General features: G+C 41.7%; 2 protein-coding genes across 3 annotated transcripts; both read left to right on the forward strand.

Moving 5' to 3' along the window:
• The first annotated feature begins 1,463 nt into the window (after positions 1-1,463).
• Positions 1,464-13,541, forward strand: LOC138211180 (alpha-1A adrenergic receptor-like). Of its 2 annotated transcripts, XM_069170880.1 has the most exons (4): positions 1,464-2,809; positions 9,706-10,283; positions 13,309-13,379; positions 13,455-13,541. In XM_069170880.1, exons 1-4 carry the CDS (start codon positions 1,849-1,851, stop codon positions 13,456-13,458), a joined length of 1,614 nt encoding a protein of 537 aa, XP_069026981.1. In that variant the 5' UTR covers positions 1,464-1,848; the 3' UTR covers positions 13,459-13,541. The 2 variants fall into 2 exon arrangements, with proteins under 2 accessions (XP_069026981.1, XP_069026983.1); XM_069170882.1 differs by lacking the exons at positions 13,309-13,379; positions 13,455-13,541 and having other exon boundaries at positions 9,706-10,012; positions 10,054-10,192.
• A 635-nt stretch (positions 13,542-14,176) lies between these two features.
• LOC138211181 (gastrotropin-like) lies at positions 14,177-17,182 on the forward strand. The gene is made up of 4 exons (XM_069170883.1): positions 14,177-14,261; positions 14,364-14,524; positions 14,647-14,736; positions 14,873-17,182. The coding sequence occupies exons 1-4, from the start codon at positions 14,195-14,197 to the stop codon at positions 14,930-14,932; spliced, it is 378 nt and encodes a 125-aa protein (XP_069026984.1). The 5' UTR covers positions 14,177-14,194; the 3' UTR covers positions 14,933-17,182.
• The last annotated feature ends 165 nt before the right edge of the window (positions 17,183-17,347 follow it).

Here is a 17,347-nt window from a genome sequence, read left to right on the forward strand (position 1 = left end):
TTGAGGGGGGAAAAAAACACTTTTTTAAAAATCTTGTCACGCAACATCAACCCTGAAGAAAAGTGTAAACAACCAGAGATTCAGCAGTGAAAAACATAGAGAGACTTAATGGAGGGAGATAAATGAAAAAGTGCCCATTCAAATTCCCTCTTGTCTTTTCAAGTGAACTTTTCCCTCATCTGTGTATTTATTTCTTTGTGTATTTCCAAATTTGAATGAACACTATACCTCTTGAGACAGGGCAGCCATTTTCTCATCAAAACAAAAATGTTATTGTTTTTCTGAGAAACAATTTTGACTGTTGAAACTCTCCAATCCAAAACCATTAAATACTTATACTTTTCCCTTTTTCCATTGGTTTGGTTTTTCTTTGTGTTTCTAAGGAGGTGGATGCTGTTCTGTCTTCTGAATATAGAAGAGGTGGAAACTGTCATTTTACACTTCAGCTGTGAGGACACTGTTAATGCTCAGTTGATAATGCAACTTTATCAGGTATCAATTATCATCGTGCATTTTAAATGAAACATTTTTTCTATCATTTGTAGAGAATGTGTTTCTCCAGTTCCGCACACTACAACAGTGCCTTTATAGAGGTTTGACAGTGTTACATGAACAAGGGAGAATTCATGAAAACACACATAACATGCTGATTTAAATAAAGCCGTCCCAGAGCTGTAAAATAATCCATTTCAAATGATAACATGACGCTATAAACACTTAGTTAGTGTGTGTTGTGTTTCCCCAAAATTATTTTAAGAATAACAAATAGTCTGGCACTGAATAGTTGAACCTCTGAAGTGCAATCTGGTGGCTGAATAAAAGCCATTCGCAGAACATTAAAGATGCTTCTGTGAGTGATTTTGTTTAACATTTAATGATAAGTAACTTACGTCTGTTTCAGATTTTCAGAGGACACCTTTTGTACTAGTTTGTCTTTCAGCACCGTTGCGTCATAAGTAGTTAAAAAGCGTTTAAACCTGAATTTTAGGAATGTGCATGTGTCTGGACTCAGCCCATTATATCAGTCACTCTTCTAACTGAGCTCACATCCAACATGAGATTACTTTAAGGAGCTCCTGCGTTTGACCAAAATAGGAAAAAGTACCTGTTGGGAGCATGTGATTTGTTGCCTACAGCTGAAATTAAATCAGTTTGACTTTTCCATCTTAACCTTGACAGCTTGAACATCCTAAATATTTTCAAGCTAAAATGTATTTCTATCGTAATTTACACTGGGACATATGATTAAGCACCGAGATTAAAAATTCTCAATATTAATGTTCTTATTCTCGACTGTCATTAAAGCATGTTGCCATCCTCCAGACAAGGCAACAAGTTCAACTGCAAGAGCAAGGTTAAGGCGGTAATTGCCCAATGTCGTTCCCTCCCACAGTGAGAAAAAAAATAAATACAAGACGCCAACGAATTGCTTCTCCCAAAACGCGCAATTCTCTACTCAGTCCAGCAAAATTGCGTAAAATTATGGAAAAACACTGCGTGCGTTTTCTGTGGAGCTCTTGTTGTGCGTCATGCGCACTTCATGAATTTGTATTTAGGTATGTTTGGTTAGTATATGGCATAGCTGTGTGTGGAGAAGAGGAGGCAGGAGATGACTGCTGCCCCCCTCACTTCTCCACTAAGCCCTCAGGAGATTGGAGGGAGAGGGACTGCATGAGGACTGCACGGCTGCGCCATGAACATGTCAGCACAGATTTGGAAACGAACTGGCTAACACGCAGTTAAACCATGCGGACATTGGTCGTTTTGGCAGTTTGTTTGTGATTAGTTAAGCTATTTCTGCCGTTACAAGTGATCTGAAGCCTGCTATGGAGGACTTGGTGATTCAAAATGAGTGTGAACACTGACAATGTCACAAACTTGTGGAAAAATGGCTCCTCGGAACTCGACGGGTCTTCCCAGGTCAATTTCACTAATAGCTCTGGGAGAAACCACACGGAGCCAAGCGAGTTGGACCTCACCCGAGCCATCCCGCTCGGGTTGGTACTGGGGGCTTTCATCGTTTTTGCCATCGCGGGCAACATCCTCGTCATTCTCTCTGTGGTGTGCAACAGGCACCTGCGGACCCCGACGAATTACTTCATCATCAACCTGGCCATCGCCGACCTGCTTCTGGGCACCACGGTGCTGCCGGTGTCCGCCACTCTGGAGATCCTAGACTACTGGGTGTTCGGCAGGATCTTCTGTGACATCTGGGCGGCGGTGGACGTGTTGTGCTGCACCGCGTCCATCATGAGTCTGTGCGTAATATCTATCGACCGCTACATCGGAGTGAGCTACCCGCTGCAGTACCCGGGTATCGTGACGGAGAAGCGGGCTCTGCTGGCCATGCTCGGGGTTTGGGTGCTATCGGTGGTCATCTCCATCGGACCTCTGTTCGGGTGGAAGCAGCCGCCGTCGCCGGACGACACGGTGTGTCCCATCACCGAGGAGCCGTTTTACGCGCTCTTCTCCTCCCTCGGCTCCTTCTACATCCCTCTCGTCGTTATACTGGCCATGTACTGCCGCGTGTACATAGTCGCCAAAAGGACCACTAAGAACCTGGAGGCAGGTGTGATGCGCGAGAGGATGAACTCCAGCGAGCTGACCCTCAGGATCCATAAGGGATCTCAGGTGAATGACGATGCCGGCAGTACGGGCGCCGGCAAAGGCCGCGCGCACCAGGCGAGAAGTTCCCTGACAGTGAAACTTTTGAAATTCTCCCGGGAGAAGAAAGCAGCTAAAACTTTGGGAGTTGTGGTCGGCATGTTTACCCTTTGTTGGTTGCCCTTCTTCCTCGCCTTACCCATAGGTAGGTTATCACACAATCTGAAATTACACTTTAATACTCTCCTTCATTTACAAAAATACACACACACACACTTTTCCTTCACAACACACTCCTCCTTTAACAACTTTAGTTAATTAATAAGGCTTGTACAAAATATATCAGTCATTCAACTGTATGATGAAGTTAAGATGATGTCATTATTAAAGGCTGCTGCAGGCCTTGTAAATCATATCTATAGCTGTCACTGGAAAAGTCTCCAGGGTAGCATTTACTGCCCTGAATTTTCACCAAACCTACAAGCAAGCTTTGATATACTGTGGTGGTCATTTTATACTGCTGGAATAAAAATAACATCACCCATATACCATGGTTGCATTCAATATATGACGCAGGAGGAGTGTATCTGTATTTTTTTTCCTCAGCATCTGTTTATGTAATTATGTTTGTCTGCATCATATGGACTTTATATTTGGAATATTTTCCAGTTGTGCTCTGTTTCATCTGTACAGCCAAAGCATTACTTTCACTGTGGTCTCTGAATGCAGGGGCCCATTATGCGTGATACATTTCTGGGAGTTTGAGGAGGAATTCTTAAGCTAATCCAAACATTTTCCATTGTATTTTGGTGCAAAAAATAGACACTTGTGCGTGCCAAGTGAAGAGTAGGTGACCTCCCTCTGCTCTGGTGAGTTATTTCAGAGGCCTGTGGAGCCTTTTGAGGCTCCGTGATGCCACAGACACTGACAGGCATTCAACACCCCGCTGTCATAGCCGTTTTAAAAAACTGCAGTGGAAATTAAACAATATATTACTACGGTGAAACACCCACGTTATGGGCTCTGTTGTGGCAAAGAAAACTTGAAGTAATTTAATTAAATGTGGATAAAATGCCTCACTGCATTCACTATACGCTACAATTTGCTTGACTCTGACTGCCAGGGCATTCATACCTTGGGTCACTGTAGGCTCTGGCTGTATATATTCATGCGTGTTTCTGTCTGAGTACATTCATTTTATCGTGGTCATATGGGAATGCGTTTATGCCCCCGGCTTCAAGCTGCAGCTCATCACGTCCTCACATGGACACGCACACATTACTGCCTGAGGCAGGATCACTACGCTGTGTCACATAGCGAGGATTATTTAGCCTCGAGGAATTCTCAGATACCTACAAACCAAATGTAAATGTCCAAAGTTGATTTGCAGATCTAAGATGCCTCACAGTGTGTGTGTGTGTGTGTGTGTCTCATTGTGGACGGGGCCTCTTTATGTAACCCTACAGAACAGATTGCCAAAAAAACCTCTCTCCCCTCAGAATGCATTTCTCATTGCCATCTCCCATGCTGTGACACAGCACCAAACAACCATTTGCATTTTATCTGTCCTCCAAGATCCATGATCTCCACGACCAAGAACAGAATACAAACTAGTTCAACAGTCTTCCGGCAGGGAATTCCACAAAGTGCAGGGACTATACAACCAGAATCAAAGCAAGACACTGAAACTGCTTTCTGCCCCCATAACACCAGAGCATCCTCTAGTTCCAAATAGGGGTTTGTGGGAGATGTTGTTTTTCACTTGAAGTTTGTGCCTCGGCTCCCTGGTGTAACTTACATCTGAACTAGAAGTCTGACAGGACAGCAGCGCTATCCCTGAGTATTCATGAGCCTCCACCCACAGAGTGAGATTTCCTGTTTCACACTTGTTATCACCCGTGTTGCTCCTTCCTCTGCATACTGCCACTGATATGCAATGTACGTGGTGTTCCGGTTGGTAGTGTGAGCGCAGGCCGGTGGCAACCGATGGTATGTGTGTTTTGTTTATGTGTGTATTTGTGCACATATGCAGATGTTTTCATGTGAATCGAGTGATTGTGTCACAGTGGGTGGCTGCAGAGGCTTCTCTCTCGTCCGTCAGTGCAGATGCTTTAATAATTTAAAGCCTACGGAGATGAAAGTGGGGGTGGTCATCTGACAGCAAGAGACCTCAGAGCCATGAAGTCTTAACCTCAAACTTTATGCGGCTAAAAGAACGAGTGACAGTCCCTCCTTTACAGCTGATCTCACCTGATTCAGTAAATAATATTGGTTTTTTTTTTTGTTTTGGTGCATAAATGGCAGTCCTTCCTTTTTGGGATTTAAATAATTGAGAGTCCTTTTAGGCCTTTAACTTGGAGCAAAGTTAGGTATACAGATCTCAGGATTATAAACACGACATCAACGTTTTTAAGTTCGTCTTACTCCGGGCCAGCTAACTTGGACAAAAAGCAGCCAAAACTTTCACACAAACTCACTGAACACTGCCAAACTCTGATTATTTGTCAGTGAGGGTGACATATCTAAACTCAGAGTTATTTGAGAACACATTCCTGTCTCATACGATGAAAGAAATGGGGCCATAACAACTTATATACACAGTAATAGTCAAACTGTTGCAGAAATAGACTAAAAAATACTTTTTTAAATCAAACATTTATATCAATTATATATACAATTATAGCAGCCCATGTATTTAATGGAGTAGTCTTACTTTCAATAACAACAACATTTTTACATTGACACTAACCTCTCAAACCTCACATGTCAAGCAGGTACAGTGGGCAGCATGAAATGGACTGTATTTATTCAATAAAAACATGTAGCTGTCAGATTTGTGTAACACTTTATACACTAAAGGAGGTTTTCGTACAAACGCTCGTGTTTCTTAGCCATTGGGCACAAAAACTTGATTTTGATACGATTATTTCATTGTGATGCTGACTTACTCAATTTGATTTCCATGTGGCTATTTTACCCATAAAAAGTTCATTACTTCTGGTTCCAGAAAATGTACTACATTACAATATTTATTGAAAAATAAAATTTCATATACCTTGATAGTACTTTATTTTTGAGAAGCTAAACATTGTTCAGGCAGACGAACCTATATTCTAAGTTGGATAGAATAAATATTACTTGTATTGCTTCATTTGAAAAAGAACATTTATCAAAATTATAGCTCGTCATTTTCTCTCCATCAACAAATCGAGTCCTTTCAGTTCTACACAGATAAATGAAGAAAGCTCCATTTATATTAATATAAGCATTAAAACATGTTCATAAAACATGGGGGAAATTCTTTTTTTTTTTTTTTTTTAACTTTCCAGCTATTTCTGAAACATTTAAGGGAAACATGGGGAATAATGAAGAATCAGTGACATTGATTCGTCAACATTTCGGTGTTGCACTGGGCCGTTTTCTCTTGTTTTTATCCCCCAGCTCAGCCAAAGAGAAACTATTAGTCATCTGCGGTCTACACGTGTTATTTCATTGCACACATTTTCCCCTCGGCTCTTTAACACCCAGCGCAGGCACAAATTCCCTGTGAAGGACTCGCATCTAGCAAGTGGTGCAAGCAGTGCGCCCAAATGTGAGAGCAACCAACACTTTGAGGTGTTAACAATTGTTTCCTTGTATATGTATTTTTAGGGACTCAATGTGTGTGTTCTGTGTAAATCTCTTACGTTTTCCTTTTTGTTCCATTAAGTTGTCCGGCCTTTGTGCTCCAGGGGTAATTGAAATGGTTTTTGAATGGGAAAGATAATGAGAGTGCAACGTGTCAGAGCGATGGAGAAGAAAGGAGGTGGCCTAGCTGAGCTGTAGGGGCCACAGGGCAGTGGGGGCGGGGGGGGGGGGGGGGGGGGTCTCTGAGATGTCAACCCAATTTCCGAAATGTAGCTTAATGTTATGGTTTCATTAAAAGCAATTTGAGAGGGCAATAACACGTCTGTCCTTTTCGATTAAGCCATATTAATCAAATCATATCTACTGGTGTGTTATGAAACAGGGTGTGTGAGTTTTGGGAGAGCAGATTGTGTGCGTGTGTGTGTGATCTACATGGCACAGAATAGACATGGCTTCTTCCAATTAATCTAGTGAGAATAACAGGATGCCTTGTTTTGTTAAGATGTTCCTGTGTTTCAGTGAGATGTGAGTGTGCCTGTCTTCAGGAAGGAGGTGCAAACATTTCTCAATCCCCCCTCATCCTTTGCCATTAATACTATAGCTTTTCAACATAAACACTTCGAAAAAGGACAAAAATGGACCACGTTCACACAGAACTTAAACACACAAACATGTGCCATATCTGGCTACTGGAAGGTCTACTGTCAACCAGTGTTTCCGACATTTCTATTCTGTTCTTGTGTAGAAAGGAGACACGGGAACATGATGTTCACCTTTTGGTCTCAGTCGGAGCCTCTGGATGTTTACGGGCCCTTCAATGGAGGGAGACAGAACCACATGTCTTCGTTTGCCTGTGCAGATGCTTCTGTTATAGCCCGGTTATAGCCCCTTCTGTTAGAGATGCTTAAAAACTAACTGCAGACTCGCGGTGCTTGATTTATTTCCCTAGGCACCTCAACTTCTGACTAAGGCTGGAGATTTCAGTGTGAGAAAGCCAGTGAGTTCTGCTCGAGACGAGCTTTCCTCACGAGAAAAGATGACCAGTAGTTCTCTATGTGAAGAAAACATCATGCGCTACAGGACTATTTTCAGCTGAAATTATCAGTCAGTTAATTAATGAATTAGTTAAAAGACCATTAAAGCCAATTTTCAAACAACAGTGGAAAATATTCTCAGATTCTTGGATGAGGTTTTGCTGCTTTATATCATTGCCAATATAATTTATTTGTGGTTTTGGCTTCAATAAAGAAGCAGATTTTGGACATTTTTCACTAGTTCCTACAGATTAAATACAAGAAAATAGTTTCATTAATGGAAAATGGAGAAAAGGAATATCTGCTGTCCAAGCACAACAAGTTGTCGATGCTTTAACAAGTACATAAAAATAAATACATTTTAAAACATTTGGTCTGCCAATATCACACAGCCTCTAATTAAAAGCCATGACGGTTACTACAATTTCAATTATTACTCACTTGATCAGAGAAACAGGGAGAGAAATGAAGGGCTGTCCAAGTTTAAGCTCCACCCTGCTCCGTGTCCCAATCGCACTCATAACTATCCGGGTTATGCAATCACATGTAGGTGACTGTCCAGAAGGGAAAAAGCCAGGAAAGGGTCCAGATACGTGCTGGGTAGGAAAGGCTTGCAGTGCTTGGTGTTAAATCAAAGTTGAAAAGGACATTTCCTCATATTGTTAAACAATCACTTCAATCAAGGTAAACAAATTGAGCAGAGCAGAGCGAGAGTGTGTGTGTGTGTGTGTGTGTGTGTGTGTGTGTTCGCTGCATGGTTTCATAGTTACAGACACACGTTTTTGTGGGGCATCAAAACTGAAAATCAGCAGATGAGAAAGTGAACACAACTACCTTCAACAAGTGTCCTGTCACCATTTGGCTGTGTAATGCGCAACAGTACCACCTCAAATAATGATTCAAGCTGTTGATGTGACATTCATGAAGAGGTAAGCTGAGGTGTCTGTCCGTCATATCTTACCGAGGTAATTTCACACTCGAAAGCCCGAGATTAGAGTGCACCCTCGTTCTCTCCAGGAATGTGATATTAATTTAAGGCCGTGGGTTGGTGTAAAGAAACACAGTTTTACTCACAACTGCCCACACGCAAACATGCAACGTTTTTCTTCACACCAATTGCACACCTGCTGTTTTTGTCCGCAGGCTTCCCCCTCTCACCTCATTAGCGTGGAAGATATCCTTCCTCTTTTTAAGCTCTGCCGCAGCAGGACAAAAAGCACTACGAGGCTACATTGATGCAATTTAACCCTGATCAAACTCTCATATGTTGCCGTTTCCATCGTCAGGATTGTCTCTAGTTTAAAAAGTCTTTAAAGAGTTTTACTGACAACACAAAGACTTCATCCATGCACCTGTATCAAATGTTTTGCTCGAACAACTTGACACTACCTGCGTGTACGGAAAAGGGGACAGCATAACCTCCACATAACCTGCTGCCGTTTCATTTGAACGAAAATGTCAAATTTTCTTTCTCGAAGCAGCACATCTCTTCCACTGTGTGTTTCTATAAAGGGGATCCAGGGTCATCCCACTCACTGTGTTCTTCTGTAAGTGCTCCAAATGAACTGCAGAGTGGGTGCTTTTTTTGTTTTGTTTTTCAAGAAAGCACATTATCTGGGTTTTTTTTAAAGGTCTTCCTGTAATGATAAATAAAATGCGGAGCTGACCAGCATATGAGCTTGCGGATAGTCTGACAGTAAATGCCTGTTATACTTATACAATGCTGCCACCTACTGGGTATAATCTAACTTGCAATCCGGTAGAGCATCACCGACTCGGAGCGAGAATTCCGCTCGACTTCAACACGGTGACAGAGATACCTTACATTTATCAAAATGAACACTGGTAGTGCATCATCACTCTGGTATTGGCATGACATCGGGGGTAAAATAAGCAAATCCCCAAAAATCTTTGTTTCATATTTATGTAAGTCTATGCATCTATTATTTACAAATTAAGTAACAAACTCAGTTTAAGTTTGCATAAAAATAACGCTAATTATGCATATTAAATGTTGTGTTTTACAGTTTAACCATCAAAACTCCATCTGTACTGGTTCATCTATGTAGTGCGTGTGGTTTGGTCAAATTAACATTGCTGGCAGCAGCAACAACCTAAACAACTATCACCCCATTTTAATTATATTATATTTGGGAATAAACTGTGATCGGTGCATAGAAGAATATGACACCTTTTTTTTTTTGCCATCGCAGCCCCGCCCTCTTCAAACTAGTTACAGAGCACAGAGAAAACAGTCAAGACAGAAAAAACAACAGAAAACACTGGTGTTCATGATGACGTCACTCATTGTAAGGAGGACAAACCTGTTTCTGCGGCCTTTAAGGGGTAAAAGTGAGGTTTCTGGACATAGCTATTGGCCACTAATGACAAAGTATTTTCTCTTCATTCCTTTCATTCATCTCTTCTGCTGTCCCCGCAGGGTCTTTTAATGTGAACCTGCGCCCACCTGATGTGCTCTTCAAAGTAATCTTCTGGCTGGGCTACTTCAACAGCTGCCTGAACCCCATCATCTACCCCTGCTACAACCGCGAGTTCAAGCTGGCCTTCATTCAGATCCTACGATGCCAGTGTCACCAGCGTAAACGCCCCGGCTGGAAAGCGTACAATTACCGTTCCTCCAACTTCAGCTCCTCTGCAAACTCGCGCAAAAGCTCCACAGATCACACCTCCAGCTGCTTGAACGGAAGCCAGCGCACGCTGCCGTCCTCAGCCAGTCCGAGTCCCAGCTACCTGGGGTGGGAGACCAGGGAGACCAAGGGTCTCCCACCTTGCCCCGAGGGAGAAACGTTATACATCTGGGGAGCAACTACACCCACTCCCTCCACACCCACACTGCTACCTGGCAGCCCCGCAGACTGCCAGCAGGGAGCTCTGAGAGGGGAAAGAAGAGGAGAGAAACCAGCTGAGGAGACCACTGGAGGGCTTTTCTCTTTCTCTTTTGGGAAGAATAAAGAAAAGGGAGGGGTCCGCAAAGACAGTATCGGTCCTGATGACAAGGTGTGACTATTAAGATGTGACTTATTGATTCATTCCTCATTAGGGATTACAGTCATAAACAGAGGGTGGATGTAGGATTTCAAAAGGTACATGGTCCCATGATCCTTCATCAGTCAGTGGATTGTCATTGTCGTTAGTGGTCGATGTAAGTCAAGAAAACGTTACTGTAACACTGGTATTTTGTTTTACGCGCCTGTATCTGTGATTGACAGACAGGACAGTTCATTTCAAAAGGGACAGAAATGGGTTCAACGCAGTTCATCAAATCAGTTTGCTGCTCTCGTTGGACTGGACAGAAAGCTGTGCATGTACTTTCTTTCAACTAAATAGAGACCTGAAGGAAAATAAACATATTTCACTCAACACCGCCGCCATTCACCCCTTTCGGTAAAAAAAAGAATTCACGGCTGCCCTGTAAAAAGACTGAACATGACGAACAACCCGACTCGTGTAAAAAGTGTGACGAGACAAATGATCACATTTCTGTTGCGGTCACTCAATATCTTCATGGTATATTGTGGAAATAAAGTATAACCTGTTTTATCTGCCGTGCGCACAATCATCAGATATAATTTTGTTTGTATGTTTATAGAAATGTGATTGATGAATAAAAATAGAACATCGCGCAAATTAAAAGGTAAAGTCTTAATCTGTTTCTCCTTTGAAAAGAAGTTGCACTATCATGTATTCAGTCATTAGATTCATGTTTGGCATCAATTTAATGATTGAAATAACCGTAATGGATGTTATTTGTTGTGTCCTTAGTGAAGAGATGAGTCTAGTTTTGAGTGCTCGAGGTAAAGAGCAAACATTAGGTGGTTCTTTAGAGGAACATTTCCAGTGAGCAGAGACAGAAACTGACTCCTGGCGCAGCCCACCTCATCGTTTACTCCTGCTGGGCTTGATTTTTAACAATGAAACAATTCTGGACATAAGCAGACACACGTGTACAGATACGAGCGAGAGTCTGGGACACATCACGGGACACGTGAGCAGACACGGGTTCCCTTTAAAACAGTGAGACATGATCGCTCTCTGAACGTCCACTAAAGCGTTTGTGGTTTCCCTGGCAGTGGCAGACAGCTGTCACTGCCGAGTGCTGCTTCCGCCAACACACCTCTTGGTGGACACTCTCTGTGCAGCTTCTATTTTTTAATCTCGGTTGGACGGTACAGGACCGACACGTAGCGCGTGACCCGCTGCACTACTTCGGCCGTGCTGCTGCAGCTCTGCCGGATTCGGCCCCCGGTCACCTCTTCCCTTTGCATCTTCCTCAACATGTACGCTCAGTTGCCCCCTGCTGTGTCGAGCAGCTGCACACAGCAGGATACCCAGACCTGTCGGGTCATGTTTCATGTCCCTCGTGTCCTTGCGAGCTCTGCTGTCCCCTCCTTCATTCCCATGGGTTTCATGATGTTTATGCACAGGAAAATGTTTGTGGCGGCCCAGAAACCAAAGAGATCCATGCAATCGAGAACCAGATTGGGCAGCTTCAGGTGAATTGGGACTCAAGAGGACTGACTGTGATGGACAAGTCCCGCCCGGAAAGGAGATATGTTGTCTGAAGTAGAAAAGGAAGGCTGCTAAGACACTGGATTTCCTTTCTGTTGTTTTCCTTTCTTCTGTTTGAACATGGTTCATCCCCTGAGGGGCTACAGCATCAGTCCCGGGGTGCTGGAGGATTCCCTGTGGCTTAGAGATGGTAAACCCTCTCTGAAGCCTTTCCTCGATCCCGTATTTAAACAGAACTCCCATTACATAGAGCATTTGTCGCCATGTTAAGACTGTGGGATTCTAGTTAGGCAGTTCACAGCAGGTTCGAATTTCTCAAACTTTGATTGGCATACGACAAGAAGTTGTTACCTTGGAGAATATTTCACAAAGATCATCGTGCATTAGCCAAATTGCTCATTTTCTGTGAGGAGAGAGGACTATTTTGACTGCGCTAAAGCCAGCAGGCAGACGGTGTAAAAACAGTAGACATTAGATTTAAATTGCAAATGCTAATATGCAGAATGAAAGATCACTAATTAAGTAGTTGGTTATAAACCCATCTTTTTTGGTGTTGCCTTTTCGTTTAAACACAGCTCATAATCTGTAATGTTCGTTTGTTAATCTACAACTTCTGTTTAACACTATGTTGAGTCTCAGTGCTGCTCAGCGCACACAGATGTTCAAAATAGAGGCTTTTTGTAGAAGTCAGTGGAGAAGCTGAAAGCAAGAGTGGAGACAAACAGATTAAGAACCAGGTGATTAACATGCAGGCTGCGCACTCTTCTCTGATACAAGACAAATTCAAAACATGAGGTTGGAGCATAATAACCTTTTAATACTAACACCATATAACAAGTATGTTAATGCATTGTCATCTTCTGCTGTCGTACATCAGCGAGGTTTGTACAGACAATGCGGTAAAATGTCCCAAAAGTTTCAGTTCTGTCAGCTAAAAAATGCAATATGCTGATTGTTTTCATCTACAAGTCAAACTGTTCACTTTTTGTGAAGTTTAAAGAAACAATCGATCGAATACAAAGACACGGTTACACAGGGCTTGAAGTGGAGTATAGAAAGAGCCAATTAACACTTATAATAGTCTACAGTTTGTGACTCTATAATAACAATAGATTTTAAAATCATCTTGACATGTTCGACATAAGCTTCATCTTAGCTCAGCAAAAAGGTAACTATATTTACCAAACAGCTCCTCTACAGATCGCTGGTGAACACATCAATCCAAAATCATCAGTGTAAATGTAACATTTCACCACCTGTTTCAAGTCTAACAGTTACATAAAGAGTTCTCAATATCCCCTCCATATGTATTTCCGGAATATGCAAGGACATTTAGAGCTGTCTCAGTGTATATTGTATCCGTGTGTCGGCGAAAACCATCTTTATCAGCTCACAAGGCTTTTCTACTGGGTGTGTTCATAACCGAGATACTGGAAACATACTGTACAGTTATCTGGTAAATGTTTATCCAGCACTCAGGGAGACAAACTGTTCATTGTTCTCTTTGTTACAGAAATTGGATTGGGGAAGAAAACAAATGTTTGTGGATGACGAAGGAGGTCAGGGGGTGAGGAAGAGCTCCAGGTAACAGAGAAGCTTATCAATAAGAGCACAGCACTCTCACAAGCTGGTATTCAGTTTCTCTCCTCTTCATTCCAGCTGAAAGGCAGGTGTCTCTCCTGAAAAGGTCCAAGCCTCAACAATTTCAGGTGAGAGCACTTTATCCTTTTATCTTCCAGCCTCACCTCAGACACTTTCCTTTCCCTTGAACATTTCATTTTACATCAAAAGACGAGGCAGCTACTGCAGCTCAAGGTGAAGGCCCTTCCAGTCTGCAAGCAACATCTAGCAGCGGTTTGAACACACTCTAAGATTACTTTATATGAGACGGTATTTATTTTTGATAGATTTTTCCACAAATCTGCCATTTTTTTGCTCATTTATTTGGATGACACCATCAAAAATGCAAAAAAAAATGTTCATGCTTTTCAAAACTTCTGTGATTAGGTCTAATAAATGAAATATCTTTGGACTGTTGCTCAATGATGTTGTAACACGAACAAAGACGCACTGTATTTTATGTTCCGAGCATGTTACAATGCTCACACGTGCTCAAACTTGCAGATCAAGTCTCATTCACGTAACAGAAGTGCTGCTGGAAATTCCTGACACTGACAGGAGCAGGGACACTAAAACAATGCGACAGTTATGTCTTGGGGAAGAAAAAAATAAATTAAAAAAAATTTAAACTACCATTTTCCAGACATTCGTCGAGGGGACACGCGGTGAAGTATGTGTGAGAGGAAGGGAGGAGGAGGCAGGTTCAACAGTGTCTAACAAGCCACTCCTCTCTTGGCTTTTAAAGTGCTTCCCTATTTTATCTCTTCTCTTTCCACATCATGGCGTTCGCTGGGAAATATGAGCTTGAGAGTCAAGAGAACTATGAAGAGTTTCTGGAAGCAATTGGTATTGTGATTATTTTCTAAATAGATAAATGAGTCATGCAAGATTAAAGGCGAGTCACCATTTATTTAAAAAATGTGTTGAACTTCACCATCTCTGTCACAGGGCTTCTTAACGCCAAGACGGACCACAAAGTGGTAACAGAGGTGGCTCAGGATGGGAACGACTTCACCTGGACACAAACCATCCCCAACTGGAGCTGGTGTAACAAGTTCAGTGTTGGGCAGGAATGCGAGTTGACCACAATGACGGGCTCCAAATTCAAGGTGAGTTAAAAACATGCACCGGAGTAAAATATCATTTAACAGTAAATCTGCCATGACGCTTTAATATAAATCAGGCTCACTGAATATTTCCCTCTGTGACCTTTTGTCTTTGTGACCTGTAGGCTCCAGTGACTATGGAAGGCGGCAAGATTTCAATACAGTTTCCTCAGTACCATTTTACAGCGGAGATCATTGGTGATAAGCTGGTAATGGTAAGAGAACTAAAGCACTCAAACTGCAGACCATTAATACGCATCATGTTGATATAACTTCAATAACCAGAATAGAGTTTGTTACTTTTTGACGCCTGATCTTTGTCACTTCTCTTTTCCATCCTGTCACATGTAGAATTGCGTAACTCCCGGAGAGAAGGGTGTTACTTTCAAAAGAATTAACCTGAGGATCTAAAAGCTGCGAGATTCAACATGCTCCAATAGAAAAAGAGGCTGCAGAAGGTATATTATGTAAATGCTTCTTCTAGTTACTGAAACGACAGAAATAAGGAGGAACGAGTGAAACGGCTCATTGCTTCACAAGACTGAATTCTGTTGTTGCTACTTTCAGACCAAACTTAATAGAAGTAGTGAAACTACACTATGTACTGTATTTCTGCATAGATGACCACTGATTGTTCATTGTTGATCCAATTAAAATCACTTCAACATAAACCTGTTTAACCAAGTGATAGTGAGATTTTCATTTACTTTTGACATTAATGATGTTGGATTGTTAAAAAAAAAAACAGCTAAACATCTGTTCTGTGTAATTTATACTCATATTCACCCATCTAGGTTCTGCTTCACAAACAGGAGGATCCTCATTGGATTTTATGTGAAAACACAGTTTTTCTTCTTTCGCAGAATGGTTAGGATTGCAGTATTGATTTAGTCCCACTAGTGTGAATTAACAAGATAATTATTGATGGTCCAAGTATAATTATCACTCAGCAAAAAAAACACAGAAAGCAAAGCACAGTAATCTGTGAGAGAACCATTAAGACTGACGTTATACATTTTTTTGTGAAGATGTTAGATGTTTTCTGTCAGATTTACGAAAGGGAAAAACATTTGAATCAGAAAAGACGGTTGTCCTAGAAGCAGAGAAAAGTTGAAAAAACAAGTCACACAGACAATACTAAAAGCTTTCGATTCCAAAAATCAGACACTTTAAATATTTACAATGCATGAGCCAAAATACTTTTATCATCATTATTATTATTAGTTATTAATATTATTAGACATCATCGTTAGTCATTTTTATTCCCTCTATTCTTAAAAGTGAGAGCACCTCATTGGCCCTTTGGGTGTTACGGCTGATCTGATGGTTGAATCTTAACTGCTAACGGGACTTTGTATCACAGTTACTTATAAACAGTGTCTAATCAAAAGATCTCCTTACTGAATAAAATCTGTAGTTAACTGATGAACAAGCACCCGTTTGCCCACCGCACATCATTTGCAGGTGGTCTCAAAAATGAAAAGTTGGAAATGAAGTAAACGCATCTCTACATGCAGATCTCTCAACATCTGTGACAATAATAAATGCAAACAAAGACACTGAGAGCAAAATGCATTTAGGGAAGTCCAACCCAAATCTTTTTAACCATTTACACAAATAACTGAAACGTTTAAAGAAATGTTTGACTACAGTTCATGTTTTTCCTGATGTGCTGCTTAATAAGCAAAAGAAGAGCAGAATGTTTTTTGTTTCAATCATTTTTCATTTTGGTTTAGCCATCCAGAAATTTTCATCAAAACAGACTTTTGTGCTACAACAGTATGTCGAGTCTTTCTTTTCTCTTTCACAACAGATCAGCTTCTTTTCACAATCATTTTTTTTTTTTTTTTTTTTTCCTTTATCAGCATGGATGGTTTGACAGTTAAATATGCACTTAAGACAACTTGTCCAATTTTTACTCCGTCGCAACCCACGATGGATTTTTCAAAGAACAAACAAAATCCTATTGATTCTCGCATTGTTTTGTTTACTTCAAATGCAAACGGGCCACTTTGTCCGGGAAATAAGCTGATAAATCAGGCTGAAACCCACAGTACAAACTGTCAACAAAAGCATTTATGAGCAAGTCACATTGGGTTGTAATGTATTGTGAAATGAACCTTTTCCGAGCCTTTCGTTTCCCTCCGCACATTGAAAAGCAACACGAGTTAACACACAGTGGCTACGGTCCGCATGATCCACTACGGAAGAAGCTCTGTGGGTTTTTTTTTTTTTTTTTTTTACTCATCAAGTTTAGTTTCTGCCTGTTCAACAAAAGCCTGCACATGACTCCCTGCTGTCAAGACACCCAAGATTCCTGCCAGTGTGCCGGTGATACTGAACCAAGCAGCGATTCAAAAGACCGAACGCTGCGGTGACGGATGACGAGGACATATTAGCGCCGAGAGACCCCAGGTGATGAGAAGATGCCACTCACTTCCTATTGTACGACCGAGCAGGCATGTGTCGACATGAAGTACTACTTTCTTTAAAAGGTGCTTGCAGCGTTGAGGGCTCGGCGCCCGATTGCAGCAGTTTCAAGTTATTTCGGAGTAAAACGAATACAAGGTGTGGGACACTGTGCTACTGCCTCGAGGCTGCGAGTCGGGTGTGTAGCCTGGCTTTCACAACATGAAATCAAAATAAAAAAAATGAAAACAATACCGGTTCCTAATCATTTATATCAAATTGAACAATCTGTTCTCATCATTTTTGCTCCTACTGCGTGAGCTCCTTTTGAACCGTGATGAACTGCGTGTCTTCCCTGTCCCATCTGATACTCACCTCTTCGCTCATCTCGTCTCCAAATATCATTTTCTCAGCGGT

This window comes from Embiotoca jacksoni, unplaced genomic scaffold (genome assembly GCF_022577435.1).
Source record: "Embiotoca jacksoni isolate LCO1_2020_lvr unplaced genomic scaffold, fEmbJac1.0.p SCAF_5, whole genome shotgun sequence".
Classification (NCBI taxonomy): Eukaryota; Metazoa; Chordata; class Actinopteri; family Embiotocidae; genus Embiotoca; species Embiotoca jacksoni.

Excerpts from the sequence above, each read along its gene's own strand:
- LOC138211180 (XM_069170880.1), top strand. The coding sequence starts at position 1,849 with ATGAGTGTGAACACTGACAATGTCACAAACTTGTGGAAAAATGGCTCC. Across the intron at positions 2,810-9,705 it reads CTTCCTCGCCTTACCCATAG|GGTCTTTTAATGTGAACCTG; the intron begins GTAGGTTATCAC and ends CTGTCCCCGCAG. Across the intron at positions 10,284-13,308 it reads GTATCGGTCCTGATGACAAG|AAATTGGATTGGGGAAGAAA; the intron begins GTGTGACTATTA and ends TCTTTGTTACAG.
- LOC138211181 (XM_069170883.1), top strand. The coding sequence starts at position 14,195 with ATGGCGTTCGCTGGGAAATATGAGCTTGAGAGTCAAGAGAACTATGAA. Across the intron at positions 14,262-14,363 it reads AGAGTTTCTGGAAGCAATTG|GGCTTCTTAACGCCAAGACG; the intron begins GTATTGTGATTA and ends TCTCTGTCACAG. Across the intron at positions 14,525-14,646 it reads TGACGGGCTCCAAATTCAAG|GCTCCAGTGACTATGGAAGG; the intron begins GTGAGTTAAAAA and ends TGTGACCTGTAG.